Source organism: Vicugna pacos, chromosome 26 (genome assembly GCF_048564905.1).
Source record: "Vicugna pacos chromosome 26, VicPac4, whole genome shotgun sequence".
NCBI classification, from domain to species: domain Eukaryota; kingdom Metazoa; phylum Chordata; class Mammalia; order Artiodactyla; family Camelidae; genus Vicugna; species Vicugna pacos.
This window is the reverse complement of record NC_133012.1, coordinates 15,997,274-16,012,137: the sequence shown is the minus strand read 5'-3', so window position 1 is coordinate 16,012,137 and position 14,864 is coordinate 15,997,274. Positions and strand designations below refer to the sequence as shown.

The 14,864-nt window shown below is 37.2% G+C and overlaps 1 protein-coding gene across 1 annotated transcript in view; it reads left to right on the top strand.

Moving 5' to 3' along the window:
- ASAH1 (N-acylsphingosine amidohydrolase 1) overlaps nt 1–14,593 on the top strand; it is a 39,608-nt gene extending 25,015 nt beyond the window's left edge. Inside the window, exons 5-14 of the mRNA XM_072950417.1 lie at nt 2,504–2,582; nt 5,628–5,702; nt 6,813–6,858; nt 7,425–7,569; nt 8,118–8,172; nt 8,300–8,381; nt 11,643–11,774; nt 11,881–12,004; nt 12,424–12,480; nt 13,666–14,593. Of these exons, the coding sequence (XP_072806518.1) occupies nt 2,504–2,582; nt 5,628–5,702; nt 6,813–6,858; nt 7,425–7,569; nt 8,118–8,172; nt 8,300–8,381; nt 11,643–11,774; nt 11,881–12,004; nt 12,424–12,480; nt 13,666–13,755 (885 nt within the window). The 3' untranslated portion in view covers nt 13,756–14,593. The remainder of the gene's footprint in view (nt 1–2,503; nt 2,583–5,627; nt 5,703–6,812; nt 6,859–7,424; nt 7,570–8,117; nt 8,173–8,299; nt 8,382–11,642; nt 11,775–11,880; nt 12,005–12,423; nt 12,481–13,665) is intronic.
- Nucleotides 14,594–14,864: the final 271 nt, after the last annotated feature.

The window sequence follows — 14,864 nt, the reverse complement described above, 5'->3', positions numbered from 1 at the left end:
CTGTCTCTGTGCTGATCCTGTTTCTTCATATTGATAAGTTTCTCAACTTAAAAACTTCAGATCTCTCATCAGGGAGAATTTACTAATAATTCATATTTCACATGGTGATTGTAAGGATTAAATGACATAACAATGTAAAGCCCAGTGTATGGATGTTATAAGTGGTTAATATATGTGCAATAGTCATTTTTGCTTGTTAAATTGGCAGAAATATTCCACATGTGCAATGCTTTGAATTCCTAGATGAAAAAGATGATACGCTTATATCACATTACATATAAATGCCAAGTTGGTGAAAAATGAAACTTGTGAATCTTAAACACATTATCTTAGCAAAAAGCTGTGAGCTTAAATCTTGATCTCATTGCTAGTAAATAATTGCAGTTGAGGATAAAAGTATATATGAATGGATAAAGAAGATGTGGTTCACATATACATGCAATGGAATATTACTCAGCCTTAAAAAAGAATGAAACCTTGCCATTTGCAACAACATGGAAGGATCTAGAGGGTATTATGCTAAGTGAAATAAATCAGACAGAGAAAGATAGATACTGTATGATTTTACTTATCTTTGAAATTTAAAAAAAAATGAATGAACATAGCAAAACAGAAACAGTCATATACAGAGAACAAACAGGTGGTGCTAGAGGAGAGGAGTGTAGGGAGAGGAGAGAAACAGGTTAGGGATATTAAGAGGTACAGACTTTTAGTTACAAATAAATGAGTCACAGGTATGAAGTGTACAATGTGGGGAATATTGTAATGATGGAACATCTTTGTACGGTGACAGATGTAACTAGACTTATAGTGGTGATCACTTTGAACTGACTAGAAATATTGAAGCAGCAGGTCTAACATAGTATTATAGATCAATTATACTTCAAAAACAAACTCACAGAAAAAGAGATTGGATTTGTGGTTACTAGAAGTAGGGAGTGGGGGACAGGGAATTGGATGAAGGTGGTCAAAATGTACAAACTTTCAGTAAAAGGTAAATGAATACTAGGGTCTAATGCACATATTTATAATTATAAATATAATTATATATATAAAAATGTGTAATTATATAACATAATTAACATTGCTGTATGTTCTATGTGAAAGTTTATTAAGAGAGTAAATCCTGAGTTCACATCCCAAGGGAAAACATTTTTTTCGTTTTCCTTTGAAGACGTTCACATCACAAGGAAAAAATTTTCTTTTCTTTTTCCTTTATTTTGTATTTATATAAGATGATGGATGTTCATTGAACTTACTGTGATAATCATTTCAAGATGTGTATAAATCAAATCATTATGCAAAAACAAAATATGTATGCCCACCATTGAATTTGCTCATGTGTCCATTATTTGCTCTCAGGATGCAGTAATGCATCTTAGCCCCAAATCAGCTGTTAACTATGACAGATGTTTTGTAAATGACTGATGTAATTTGTTGCTGTGGGAAGGAAATAGTACCATAGTTCCCCTTATCCTCAGAAGATACATTCCAAGACCCCAGTAGATGCTGAAGCTGTGGATAGTGTTGAACCCTGTATGTGCTATGTTTTTTCCTATACATACATACCTGTGATAAAGTTTAATTTATGAGCTAGGCACAGTAGGAGATTAACAACTAATCATAATAAAATGGAACAGTTATAACAATAATAAAAGTTACATAAATGTGCTTTCTCTCTCAAAATACTGTCCTGTTCCCACCCTTCTTGTGATAATGTAAGATGATTAAATGCTTCCATGAGGAGATGAAGTCAGGTGATTGACATAGGCATTGTGAGGTAGCATTAGGCTACTGCTGACCTGATGTGACTACAGAAAGAGGATCCTCTGCTTTGTTTGATCCTGGATCCTCAAGCCATGACGATACTAATAGTTGGATGTGAGGAGCAGACGAGGTTGATGCCTGAGGATCCAGCCCTCAGGTGGGATACAGTGGGACAGTGTGAGATTTCATCATGCTACCCAACATGGCCTGCAACTTAAAACCTATGAATTGTTTACTTCTGTAATTTTCCATTTAATATTTTTTGGGCTGTGGTTGACTGCAGGTAAATAAAGCTGCAGAAAAGGAAACCACAGATAAGGGAGAAAGACTGTAATGAGGGTGTGATGCCAGTGACTAGAGGGCAAATTTGAGTAGAGAGGTAAGTGGTGCTTGTTGTGATGTTCTTGTTCTGTGAGTTAAGCTTAGGGCATCCAAGTGGAATTATTCCAGGTCCCTCACTGCGGAGAATAAGGTGAATATAAGGCAGGAAAAAACAATCTGAGAATCACAGGTCTCTGCATGATACCTGAGAGCAGATGAGCTTAAGGGTACAAAAGCAAGAGTTATAGGGGCCAAATATTACATAGAATCTTTTAGAAATTTCATGATGTGGAAGTGCTTTCAAAAAGAACTATGGTCACATATCGCGGCAGCAATAGCTAGAACAAATGGTGTGTGAAAGAACCAAACCTCAAAGCAACATTTTAGGTTGAACAGTTGTTCATTTGTTTTTCAGCCTGGTCTGCTTGGCAACTTTCCTGGCCCTTACGAGGAGGAAATGAAGGGAATTGCAGCTGTTACTAACATACCTTTAGGTAAAGTTCACTTTACAACTTCTAAAAAAATTTAGTACTTAAAATTTTTTATTGAAGTATGATATGCATGCAGTAAAGTGTACAGATACTAAATGTACAGCTCAATAGCTTTAAAAATGCCTGCATGCATGTAATCACAGCTCAGGGGAAGATGCAGAAAATTCTGGCTATCTAGCCTGACTCCATCCTCCCCCTTCCCAGACAATTCCAAGTCCTCAGGCAACCACGATTCTGACTTCACCATAGATTCATTTTGCCTCTTGAACGTCATACAGATAGAGCTGAACAGTATGAGCTGTTGTGTCTGGTTTCTTGCACTTATCATTCTAGGTAGTAGGCTATTGCGTGAATAGGATTTTTGTTGTTTCCAGATTCAGGATATTCAGAATAAAGCAGTTTTGAACATTCTGTACATGTCCCTTGATGGGCCTATGCCCTCCTTTCCCTAGGACATGCACTGTGTTACAGGGTGGCTGTCTGTTTAGCCTTGATTATGCCAGCCAGTTCTCCAGTGTTGTATCCGCTGACAGCATAGTACAAGAGTTCTCATTTTCTCCGCTTGATAGTGTCAGTCTTTTTAATTTGAGCTATTTTGTTGTTCACTCATTACTGTTTAATTTGCATTTCCCTCAAGACTAATGAGATTGAATAATTTATTGACCTTTTCCTTCCTTCCTTCCCTCCTCCCTTTCTCCCTTCCGTCTCCTTGTTAAATCTAATGCCCATTTTTATTGGCTTGAAGGAATTCTTCATATATATATATATATATATATATATACACACACACACACACACGTATATATACACACACACATATACATGGAATACACACACACACACATGCATACATAACCTACACACCAGTACAAGTTCTTCGTCAGATACATGTATTATGAATATCTTCTCCCACTCTGTAGCTTGCATTTTTGTCCTCTTATTGGTGTCTTTTGATGAACAGAAATTCTTAATGTTAGTGAAGTCCAGTTTTCCCATTGTTTTTTTTAATGGGTAGTGCTTTTTGTGCCTAATTAAGTGATCTCTGCTTGCTCTCAAACATAACCTTCTATGTTTTCTTCTGTATGTTTTGATTTACTTTTTACATAAAGGCCCATGATGTGTCTTTTTTTTCTTTTTTTTTTTTCCCACCTTTCTTCTTCTTTTTTTTTTTCTTTTAAGTAAAGGTAGATTTATTTAGATCCATGATGTATCTTGAATTAACTTTTGCATATGGTATGAGTTAGGAATCAAGGTTCAGATTTTTTCCATATGGAATGTCCAAGTGACAACAGCATTTATTAAAAAGACTATCCTAAATTGTTTATATTTTTTGTGGGGGGAGGCCATTAGGTCTATTTATTTGTTTATTATTTTTATGTATTTTTTAAATGGAGGTACTGGGGATTGAACCCAGGACCATGTGCATGCTAGGCATGCGCTCTACCATTTGAGCTACACCCTCACCCAAAAAGACTATCCTAAAAAAATAAAAATAAAAGACATAAAAAAAGACTATCCTTCCCTCAGTAAATTGCAGTGGTTCCTTTGATATAGATCGAGTGATTGCATATATCTGATTGTATTTGGGGACTTCTCTGTTAAGTTTCATTTGTCTGTTTGTCTTTCCTTACTCCAGCACCATGCTACTGTAGTTGCTAAAGCTTCTTAGTAAGTCTTAATATCGGGTAGTGTAAGTTTTCTAACTTGGTTTTTCTTTAAGATTCTCTTAGCTATTCTGGACCCTTTGCATTTCCATATACATTTTAGAATCAGCCTGTCAGCTTTGACAGAAGAGCCTGCTGATGTTTTCAGTGGGATTATAATACTGAGTTTTCCCGTCCGTGAACTTGGTATATGAGGTTTCAACATTTATTTAAGTTATTGATTCTCTGAGCAGTATTTTTCATTTTCAGGGAAGAGGTTTTGCATATCATTCATTCATCGTATCCTTTGTTACATCATTTACCATGTTTTTCATATTTGTCATATCCTTAAGTATTGATGTTTTTGGAAGCTGTTTTTAAATTTTCTGTTTCTAATTTATAGCACTTAATTTAATGAAAAAGGCCTTTTTCTGGAAAGTTTTATTTTTAAGCTACCAAAGTTAAATAGAGTTGTTATTTTATGAAGCCTGTGTATACCTTGGTTTTACAAAAGATTGAGAATTACTGAAAATCAATAGTATTTATCAACAAAAGTGGCTAAATTTTTTTGGGGGGGGTTGGCTTCTTTAAAAAGATAATTAACATACTCGAAATACTCATTTGCAGCCTATATGAGAAATGTCTTTAATTCCTTTATTGTAAAGAACTCTAGCAAATGAATACCACATATAAATATCTCAAGAGAAATATGGGTTGAGAAGATTAACAAAATAAGTGAAACTTGACCAAAGTAAAAATCAAATGGCTATAAAATAAATATTAGATTAAGGTAGGAAAAAGCATGTGAAGCTCAACATGTTAACATAAAATGAAACAGAAGTGTGTTGTATACCTTCAAATTAAATGCTATATGGTTTTATTATTATACAAATTAGGAAAAGTATTCAAAAATTGAAATGTTTTACAACAGACTGTCTTGATAAGCTCTGTCCTTATTCTATTACTAGTGCCCTTATCTCTTTCCTCACCTTGTAAATATTAGTCACACTCAAAAAACCTGGACACAATACACTTTCAGCATACAGCCAAGAGCAAAATATATTAAATAATCATATTTGAGCCCTCCAAAGAAAACTAAAAAGCATATTGACAAAAAATGTGTACATTATGTTGTAGTATAATCCCCAAATGCCCAGTGTTCACCTTGCCCAGTAGCTGCCCCTCTGGGGACTCATTTTATCTCGAGTCTGCAGAGAGTACAGGCTAGCGAGACGCCTCCCACGGGCCAGCTGTTCAGGCCCACTCAGACTGTCCTCGGACGCGCAGGTGTGCCAGAGCAAAGCCTCACACAGTGACGATACTTCAACCTTTTCTTAAGAAAGAATTTTCTAACACTGTCATGGTTCTGTATGTTGACCCCCAAATTTCCTGTCTTTTCTCATAGGAGAGATTATTTCATTCAATATTTTCTACGAATTTTTTACCATTTGTACTTCAATAATAGCAGAAGATAAAGAAGGTAAATAAATGTGTACTTGAGGGAGGGTGGGCGGAGCAAAGTACGAAGTAAAAGAAAAATCTTGAAATAAATGAAATTAGAACCTGTAAAATACGGGCTTACTGTGCAAATACTATGCATATTGCATATGGTTTTATAGATCTTGGTTAAAGTTTTTGAAAATGAATTGAAAACTTCTTACTTTTAAGACCACTTGTTATGCCTATTAAAGTTTAATTCAGGTGTGCACAAATCTTGGAAGAAGTGTTTCAGGACTAAATACACTCTTACCCTTCCTCCTGGTCAAATGGTACCTGTGTTTATGATTTGATAGTAAGTACTCCCAGGGGCAGAACAAACTTTCTTCCTTCATTTCCCAGCCAAGGAGCCCTGTGTGGACCAGCTCTGCTTTTCCATGTGTGTCCTGACTGGTCCCCAGAGTACAAGGCACAGGATGATTTACCCTGATTCACTCTTAACTTTTGGCCTGTATTCTGCATATAGCTGTAGGTGACAATCCCTGGAGGGGAGCATGTTGGTGAGTCACATTAGGTGAGGCTGAGATAGCTAAGTGGGTAGGACTTGGTCATAGTGGACCAAAAAATAACCCCTGATCCTTTTCCCATGTTCTAATCGTACCTGCAATCCTGTGTTCTTAGGTATTGCGGGAGGATCTGGCCACTGTGACAGGGACAACAGTTTGCTCTTGTTAAGGCTTATTTTTTTTAACTTTTTTTATTGTAAAATAACATTTATTTTACAATGTTGTATCAAATTCCAGTGTAGAGCACAATTTTTCAGTTATACGTGAGCATATATATATTCATTGTCACGTCTTTTTTCGCTGTGAGCTACCGTAAGATCTTGTGTATATTTCCCTGTGCTATACAGTATAATATTGTTTATCTAGTCTACATTTTGAAATCCCAGTCTGTCTCTTCCCACCCCCCACCCCCTTGGCAACCACAAGTTTAAGGCTTATGATATCAGATGCTGCTTAATTCTTATTGTCGGATAGAACAGTTGTGACTGACTGTCACTTAGCCAAAATTAAGTGTCCAGCTTTGATTTAGAATCAGCCATACTGTGATAATTGCTATTAACATGTCTTTTCTGTTTACTATCATTTAGGTCATCTACTACATGGGCGAAACATGGATTTTGGAATATTTCTTGGGTAAGAAAGAATGTGGTGTCTGTCAGTCCCTAAGAAGAGTTGATTGTATTTCATTGATGAAAAGTAAGTCCCAAATCACTCTCAGAATAGGACCAGAAGTGAAGATCCTAGATTCTTTAGTTCTGAAACAAGATGGCACACTTTTATTCAGTGAAACAAGAGTTTGTAACTGAGTCGCACCTGTGAACAGAAGTCTGGAGCATGCTTGAAGGCTCTGGATACACGTCCAGTTTGTTGCTTGGAAGGAAGAGTAGCATTCTGTTTCTTGTGTCTTCTTGACCTTTCTGAAAAAACAAAAAAACAGGGCTTTGTAATTAGAGACCTAAATATCAATCTGTGGTTTGTTATTTATAGGCTGTGTTATGTTAGGAGAGTTACTTAACTTCTCTGAGCCTCAGTTTTATCATGAAGAAAATGGAGGGTAAAACCAGCCATACTGAAAAAGTATTGGGGAGATTGATCATTAGGGATTAGGTAGATGAAGGACCTAGGATAATCCTTGACCAGCACGATCATATTCATCGTTACTGCTGTTCCTAAAGGTCACTACAATTTGTCTTTTGTAGGTGGAATGCTAATAATAATACTTGGGTCGTAACTGAGGAACTGAAACCTTTAACAGTGAACTTGGACTTCCAAAGAAACAATCAAACTGTCTTTAAGGCGTCAAGCTTTGCTGGCTATGTGGGCATGTTAACAGGATTCAAACCAGTAAGGAATCAGTTGCTACATAGTTGTACAGGTAGCTCTCTGTGAAAGGTGGAGTCTAAGGAAGTGAGGACCTAAAGAGAATAGGAAGCCCCAGTTCATCCCTTTGCACTTCTTGTCACCTTCCTTCATAGGTGTGAGCCCACATGGTAGAGAAGAGTAGGAAGGAGATGAAGGTTTCTGAGCCTTTTATGGAGAGGAAGCATGTGGCTGGGTGGCAAGGGCTGGGGATGTAAATCTGGAATCTGTCTTGGGTCTGCCCCTCAAGCAAGTTAGGCATTAAGTCTCTGCACTTCAGTTTCCTTGTCAGAAAAGTGTGGCCAATAACATCCCACCTATGTTTCTCACATACTAGCTGTGAAAATGCTTCGAGCTTCTAAAACAGCTCTGTTAATAGAAGGTGATGGTGTCATGGTTTAGATTTATCTTTGCACCCCCTCTGCCAGTTCCCCAATCCGGGCCCTGATATAACAGTTTACATGGTAGCACAGTGAGAGGGCCTTAAACAGGATGGCTGAGGTTTCTACGTCATTGCTTTGTTTTCCTTTCAGGGACTGTTGAGTCTCACGCTGAATGAACGGTTCAGTACAAATGGCGGTTATATAGGTGAGCAGAGTTTCTAAGTGAAAGGGGAGTTTCATAGAATGTCTCAGGAGGGCTGGACTACGCCTTCTGGTTAATGGTCTGATCTCTTCCAGGTGCTGTGACACTGTGTGTGTTTGATTTCTTCCAGGTGTCCTAGAATGGATTTTGGGGAAGAAAGATGCCAAGTGGACAGGGTTTATCCTTAGATCAGTTCTGGAAAATAGTACAAGGTAACCTGTTTAGTTGCTTTATTATCAGCTTAAATATTTATTTTATCATTTTATTTTTTCTTGAGATATAATTGACATATAACATTATATTAGTTTACATGTAGTATAAAATATTTTGATTTTTGTATATATGGCAAAATGATCACCATAAAAAGTCTGGTTACCATATATCAACACATATTTACAAATTTTTTTTCCTTGTGATAACTTCTACTTTCTTGGAACTTTCAAATACGCACTACAGTGTTATTAGCTATAATCACCATGCTGTACATTACATTCCCAAGACTGACTTATTTTATCACCAGAAGTTTGTACCTTTTGACCCCCTTCACTCATTTCACCCATCCCTCACCTCTGACCTCCGACAACTACTAATCTCCTTTCTGTATTTATGAATTGAGTTTTTCTTTTTTTTTTTTTTTTTAGATTCCACATATAAGTGCGATCATATGATACGTCTTTCTCTGACTTACTTCATTTAGCAAAATGTCCTTAAGGTCCATCCATATTGTCACAAATGGCAAGATTTCGTTGTTTTTAATGGCTAAATAATATTGTATATATACCACATTTTCTTTATCCATTCATCCTTAGGTGGACACTTAGGTTGTTTCCATTTCTTGGCTATTGCAAATAGTACTGCAGCAAACATGGGGGACACATATATTTTTGAGTTAGTGTTTTCACTTCCTTCACATAAATACTTAGAAGTGGAATTCCACATCATATGGTGATTTTAGTTTTTTGTTTTCCACAGTGGCTGCACCCATTTATATTCCCACTGGCAGTGCCTGCACATGGTCCTCTTTTCTTCACATCCTTGCCAGCACTTGTTATCTCTTGTCTTTGGTAATAGCCTGTCTGACAGGTGTGAGGTGACACCTCATTGTGGTTTCGATTTGCATTTCCCTGATGGTTAGTGATGTTAAGCACCTTGTCATACACCTGTTGACCTTCTGTATCTCATCTTTGGAAAAATGTCTGTTCAGCATCTCTGCCCGTTTTATAATCAGATTGTTTTTTGCTATTGAGTTGTGTGAGTTCTATATATATTTTGGGTATTAACCCCTTTATCAGATGCATGATTTACAAATATTTTCTCCCATTTAGTAGGTTTCCTTTTCATTTTGTTGATAGTTTTGTGTGCTGTTTAGAAGCTTTTCAGTTTGATGTAGTCCACTTGTTTATTTTTGTTTTACTTGCTTTGGTGTCAAATCCAAAAGATCATTACCGAGACTCATGTCAAGGAGCCTACCACCTATGGTTTTCTTTTAGGAGTTTTATGGTTTCAGGTCTTAGGTTCAAATCTTTAATCTAGTTTGAGTTGATTTTTGTGTATGGTGTAAGATCGTGGTTCAGTTTCATTCTTTTGCATGTAGCTGTCCAGTTTTCCAAACACCGTTTATTGAAGAGGCTGTCCTTCCCCAAAGTATATTCTTGGTTCCTTTTTTGTAAATTAATTGACCATATGAAAATGGGTTTGTTTCTGGGCTATTCTGTTCCACTGATCCATGTGTCTGTTTTTATTCCAGTATCACTGTTTTGATTACTGAAGTTTTATAATATAGTTTGAAATACAGTTACTCTTTTTCAAGATTGCTTTGGCTATTCAGGGCCTTTTGTGATTCGATACAAATTTTAGGATTGTTTGTTTTATTTCTTTGAAAAAATGGCATTGGAATTTCCATAGGGACTTCACTGAGTCTATAGATTGCTTTGGAGTAGTATGGACATTTTAACACCATTAATTCTTCCAGTCCATGACCTTGGAATGTCTTTCCATTTATTTGTGTCTTCCATTTCTTTATCAGTGTCTTACAGCTCTCAGTGTACAGATCTTTCACCTCCTTGGTTAAAATTTATTCCCATGGATTTTATTCTTTTTAACATAATTGTAAATAGGATTGTTTTCTTAGTTTCTCTTTCTGATAATTCATTATTAGTGTATAGAAACACAACTGACTTATGCATACCAATTTTGGCTCTGTGTCTTTACTGAATTTATTAGTCATAACAGGTTTTTTTCGGTGGAGTCTTTAGAGATTTCTATGTATAATATGTCATCTGTAAATAGTGACAACTTCACTTCTTCGTTTCTGACTTGGATACCTTTTATTTCTTTTTCTTGCCTAATTGCTCTGGGTAATGCTGCCAATACTGTATTGAATAAAAATGACCAGAGTGGGCAACTCTGTCTTGTTCCTAATCTTAGAGAAAAAGCTTTCAGCCTTTCACTGCTGAGTATGATGTTAACTGTGGGCTTATAATACATGGCTTCTGTTATGTTGAGTTCCCTCTATACCCACTTTTTGGAAAGTTTTTAATCATATACGGATGTTGAATTTCATCAAATGCTTTTCCTGCATCTGTTGAGATGATAATATGATTTTTATCCTTCATTTTGTTAATTGGTATATCACACTGATTGATTTGTGGATATGGAACTATCCTTGAATCATGGTGTGTGGTTCCTCTTAATGTATTGTAGTTTATTTTAAATTACTCATATTAAAATATAAAAATATTTCTCAGCTTTATCTTCCGTTAAGGAGTTGTTTCAGAATTTCTTAGGTGAACCTTTGACACTCATATGGAATTCTTCATATTTTGTGTGTATATTTATAGCAAGGAAATGGAATGATTTATTTAAAAAGTGCCAGGGATAGTGCCACTATGAAGGGCATCTATGAATTTTTCTTGGTGTACAAAAAAAAATCACCCACACAAAAAGGAAAAATTTATACAATAAAGTCTTCATTTAAATCATAATACCTGTTAACTTAGAAGTTGTATTCTACGCTGGTGCAGAAATCTTATAGTAGCAAAACTGCCTTTAGCCAGCACTGCATCCAAATGACCTAGAATAAATGGGCATCAATCCTATTTTTAATGATTTCCAGGGCATAACGTTTAGTAGTCTTCTTTGAAAATTCATTTCCATTTTTAATAGCACTAATTTCCAAGAAGTTTACTTTCTATTCCTAAGTCTTACGTATAGTAATTTATATTATTTCCCTGAATTCTGTTTTTGGGTGAAAGGCAGTGATTATAAGGGTGGGAGATGGTCTCTTGGGCCATTTTGTCTGTCCTTCAGGCTAGAGGGAGCATTTCAGAGCTCAGTGTCTCACCACATAGGAGTCAGAGATTGTTTCTCCCTGGGTTCATGTTCCTCACATACTTGTTTTTCCTTAGTTTCCACACCTAAAAAATTTCCAAGTCAACTAAAAATGTTTCTTTTTTTTTTAAATGTCTGTGTAGTTATGAAGAAGCCAAGAATATATTGACAAAAACCAAGATCCTGGCCCCAGCATACTTTATCCTTGGAGGCAACAAGTCTGGGGAGGGTTGTGTGATTACACGAGACAGAAAACAGTCTTTGGATATATACGAGTAAGTGCATTTGTTAAAGCAGAATAAATAGAAACTGAAGCATAGACTAATATATGTACATGTTTAAGGCATGAAGCCTAAAAGGAATCTCTCTTTTTGTGTCTAGACTTGAACCCAAGCAGGGTAGATGGTATGTGTTACAAACAAATTACGACCGTTGGAAAAATCCCTTCTTCCTTGATGATCGCAGAACACCTGCAAAGATGTGTCTAAACCGGACAACCCAAGAGGTACATTTGCAGTGTCATCTATGGCAACCATTAAAGATGACCTCCATTCTGGCATTTTTCTGTGGTCTTTGAACAATTTATAAACCTCCTATTATTAAGTGTCTGGACAATCCCCAGTGAATTTGTTTTGTTTAGTTTTTAATGTAAAGAGCAAAATTTTGCCGTACTTTCCCCTTTCTTATTTAATGCTGGACACCATTCTGTAGAGTTGGGTGGCAAGAATTCAAGAGGGGAGGAAGGGAAAGAAAGAAAAAGTGATATATCAGAATCATTGCCTCTAACAGTGACCCCGAGGGAAATTCTTTTATGGGATTTGAGAGAGGTTGATTGAAGAATGTCTTGTTGTATTGACCCATTTGTGTGGATAAGGCTGCCAATATCTGTAATGTACTGAACAAAACTATTTTTTTGTATTTTAGAATATCTCGTTTGCAACTATGTATGATGTCCTGTCAACAAAACCTGTCCTCAACAAGGTATTTAAATATTTAGACGTTTGCTTTTAGGGAAAGAATGTGATCCCATGTTTTACCACTCCCTGTTGTCTTGGATCAGAGCTAGGATGCCAAGTAATGTTCAGCTTAAGGCTGCTTTTAAAAATGTTTTTGTGTGACTAAAACCATAACTCTAGGGAGGTGACAGAGATGTTGGTCACTGCAGCTTGATGTCCAGTTTGGCCAGAGTATTGTTTCCAGTTTTACTTACTTGGCAGTCGAATTGAGTCTAGTATGTTAGTCTTGACTTCTCTGTCTATGAGGAATCGAACACTGTGCATTGCAACTAACACCTATGACTTGGCAAAACAGAGTCAGAAGTCTGTTTTCAGACAGCTTTGCGTCTTAGTGGGTCAGGGTTTCTCTTAAATTCTATTACATCTTTTTCTTTTCCTGACACTGTGGCTAAAATACGCCATTTTGCTAATAGTTCACCCCCTTGTGTATTTCCGATTCCCCGGATTCTCCCATTTATTCCTTCTCTTCCTTTCCTTGGTCCTTTTCCTTAACCCTCCCTGGAGTCAGTGTGCCTACGGCACCTTTGCCGGAACAAATTGTCCTGCCCGTTAGCATGTGGATCAGAACCTGGCTCCTGAGGGAAGCCTTCCTTACTTCACTGACCGTCCGTCTCACTTGGCCCACACCATCTTCATGTGAGCGCACAGTTGGGTGACTTACAGATTCTGAGTTTGGGTGTATACCTTGTAACCTACCTGCCTGCGTAGTTTCCCTCACCGCACTAGAAATGCTTTAAGGGTAAGGGTAGCCAAAGCTAAACTGTTTACACCCCGCAGTACACCATTAGTCTTTGCAAATTACGCACTGAGGAGGGTTAAGTGAGTCATAAAGCCTTTGCGGTGAAGCGATGTACTGCTCAGAATTAAGACCAAGGCTTGGGAGAGAAAGCCCAAGGCTGTTCATGTTCATGCTTTGGAATAATGGTTCTGTTGAAGTCAGTTGTTTTATTATTGACTTATTATTTATTTATTAATTCCTTGGACCTTTATATTATGTAATACTTCTTTTTACCTTTACAGATACAGTATTATATATTATTTAGTATTAAGTAACTTCATAAGCAATTCCACAAGTAAAGAAATGCCAATATGAGTCAGGTCATCTTAGAACTGAACACATCCTTTTAAGTAAAAATAACTTCTCTTTCAGCTGACGGTATACACAACCCTGATAGATGTTACCAAAGGTCACTTTGAGACGTACCTGCGGGACTGCCCAGACCCCTGTATAGGTTGGTGAGCACACACCTGGCCTACAGGATGCGCCTTCTGTGACATCAAGACGGGAGCCCCCACGTGGCTGAGCAGTGCAGCCGTGTCTGATCTCCTTCCAGAGACTCAGGGCAGGTTCTCTCTGAGGCGTGAGCTCGTCTTTCTTGGTATGTTTGCAACTCACAGGCTTTTTTTGCTGAAATGGTTGGTCATTCTTACATACAGATAACTTCTTTTAGCGAAATATGCCAGTCATCCAGAATTTACTGTGTTTCATTTCACTCTGACATTTGGGAACGGACAGTGAAAACTACTGTGAGACCCCCGCTCCGTGGAATAAAAGCAGGATTCTCTGTGGGCACTGAATCCTGTACACCTGTGTGAGTAACAGTTAATAGTCCACATGATTCAGTTTTTCACTTTTATCTCACATTTGTGTTTTTCTGCCCTTTCTTCCTGGTTCTGACTACTATTAAAACTAATATACCATTGTTTTGCTGTCTGTGACAGCAACGTATTTCACTAATTTTGATTGGAGGAGGATAAGACAGGAACTCAACTGCATGTTTCTCTTAATGGGCGTCACGTGAGCTTTTGCCTCTGAACAGAAGTCCTCCTGAGGGGGCTCATGAGGTAATCAGTCTGCAGGGCAGTCTTTTATAGTTAGGTTTGAAGTGTCTCCTTTTTCGTATTTAGCCTACCTCCCAGTAACCCCAGGCAGTTAATTTCAAAGACAGTCTTAGGTTCTGTGAATCAGGATTAAAGAAGCAGATCAAAGACTTGTGGAAAATAGGAGGTGAGCCATTATTTTAAACTCTCATAAGGATCATTCGTTTAATAAATAAATTTTTAGTTTGTCCTTCTGATCAATATGTATTTTTTTAAACTAAGCTCTACTTACTAAAAATGTTTTTCAGAAATCAATCTATTTATGAGAAACTTGTTAACCTTTCCAACTTTCACAGTGAATTGTGAAATGTAGGCCAGATGGGTAAGACCCGTAGCCACTTCACTTCTGTGTAATGTCAGCTGTATTCATGACATTCAGTAAGCAGTCATTGGAAGAAGTGTCGGTCAGCAAGCAGTCCTGTATGCTGACTGACGGTAAACCTACGTGTTGGTTTGAGGGTGGGGGTG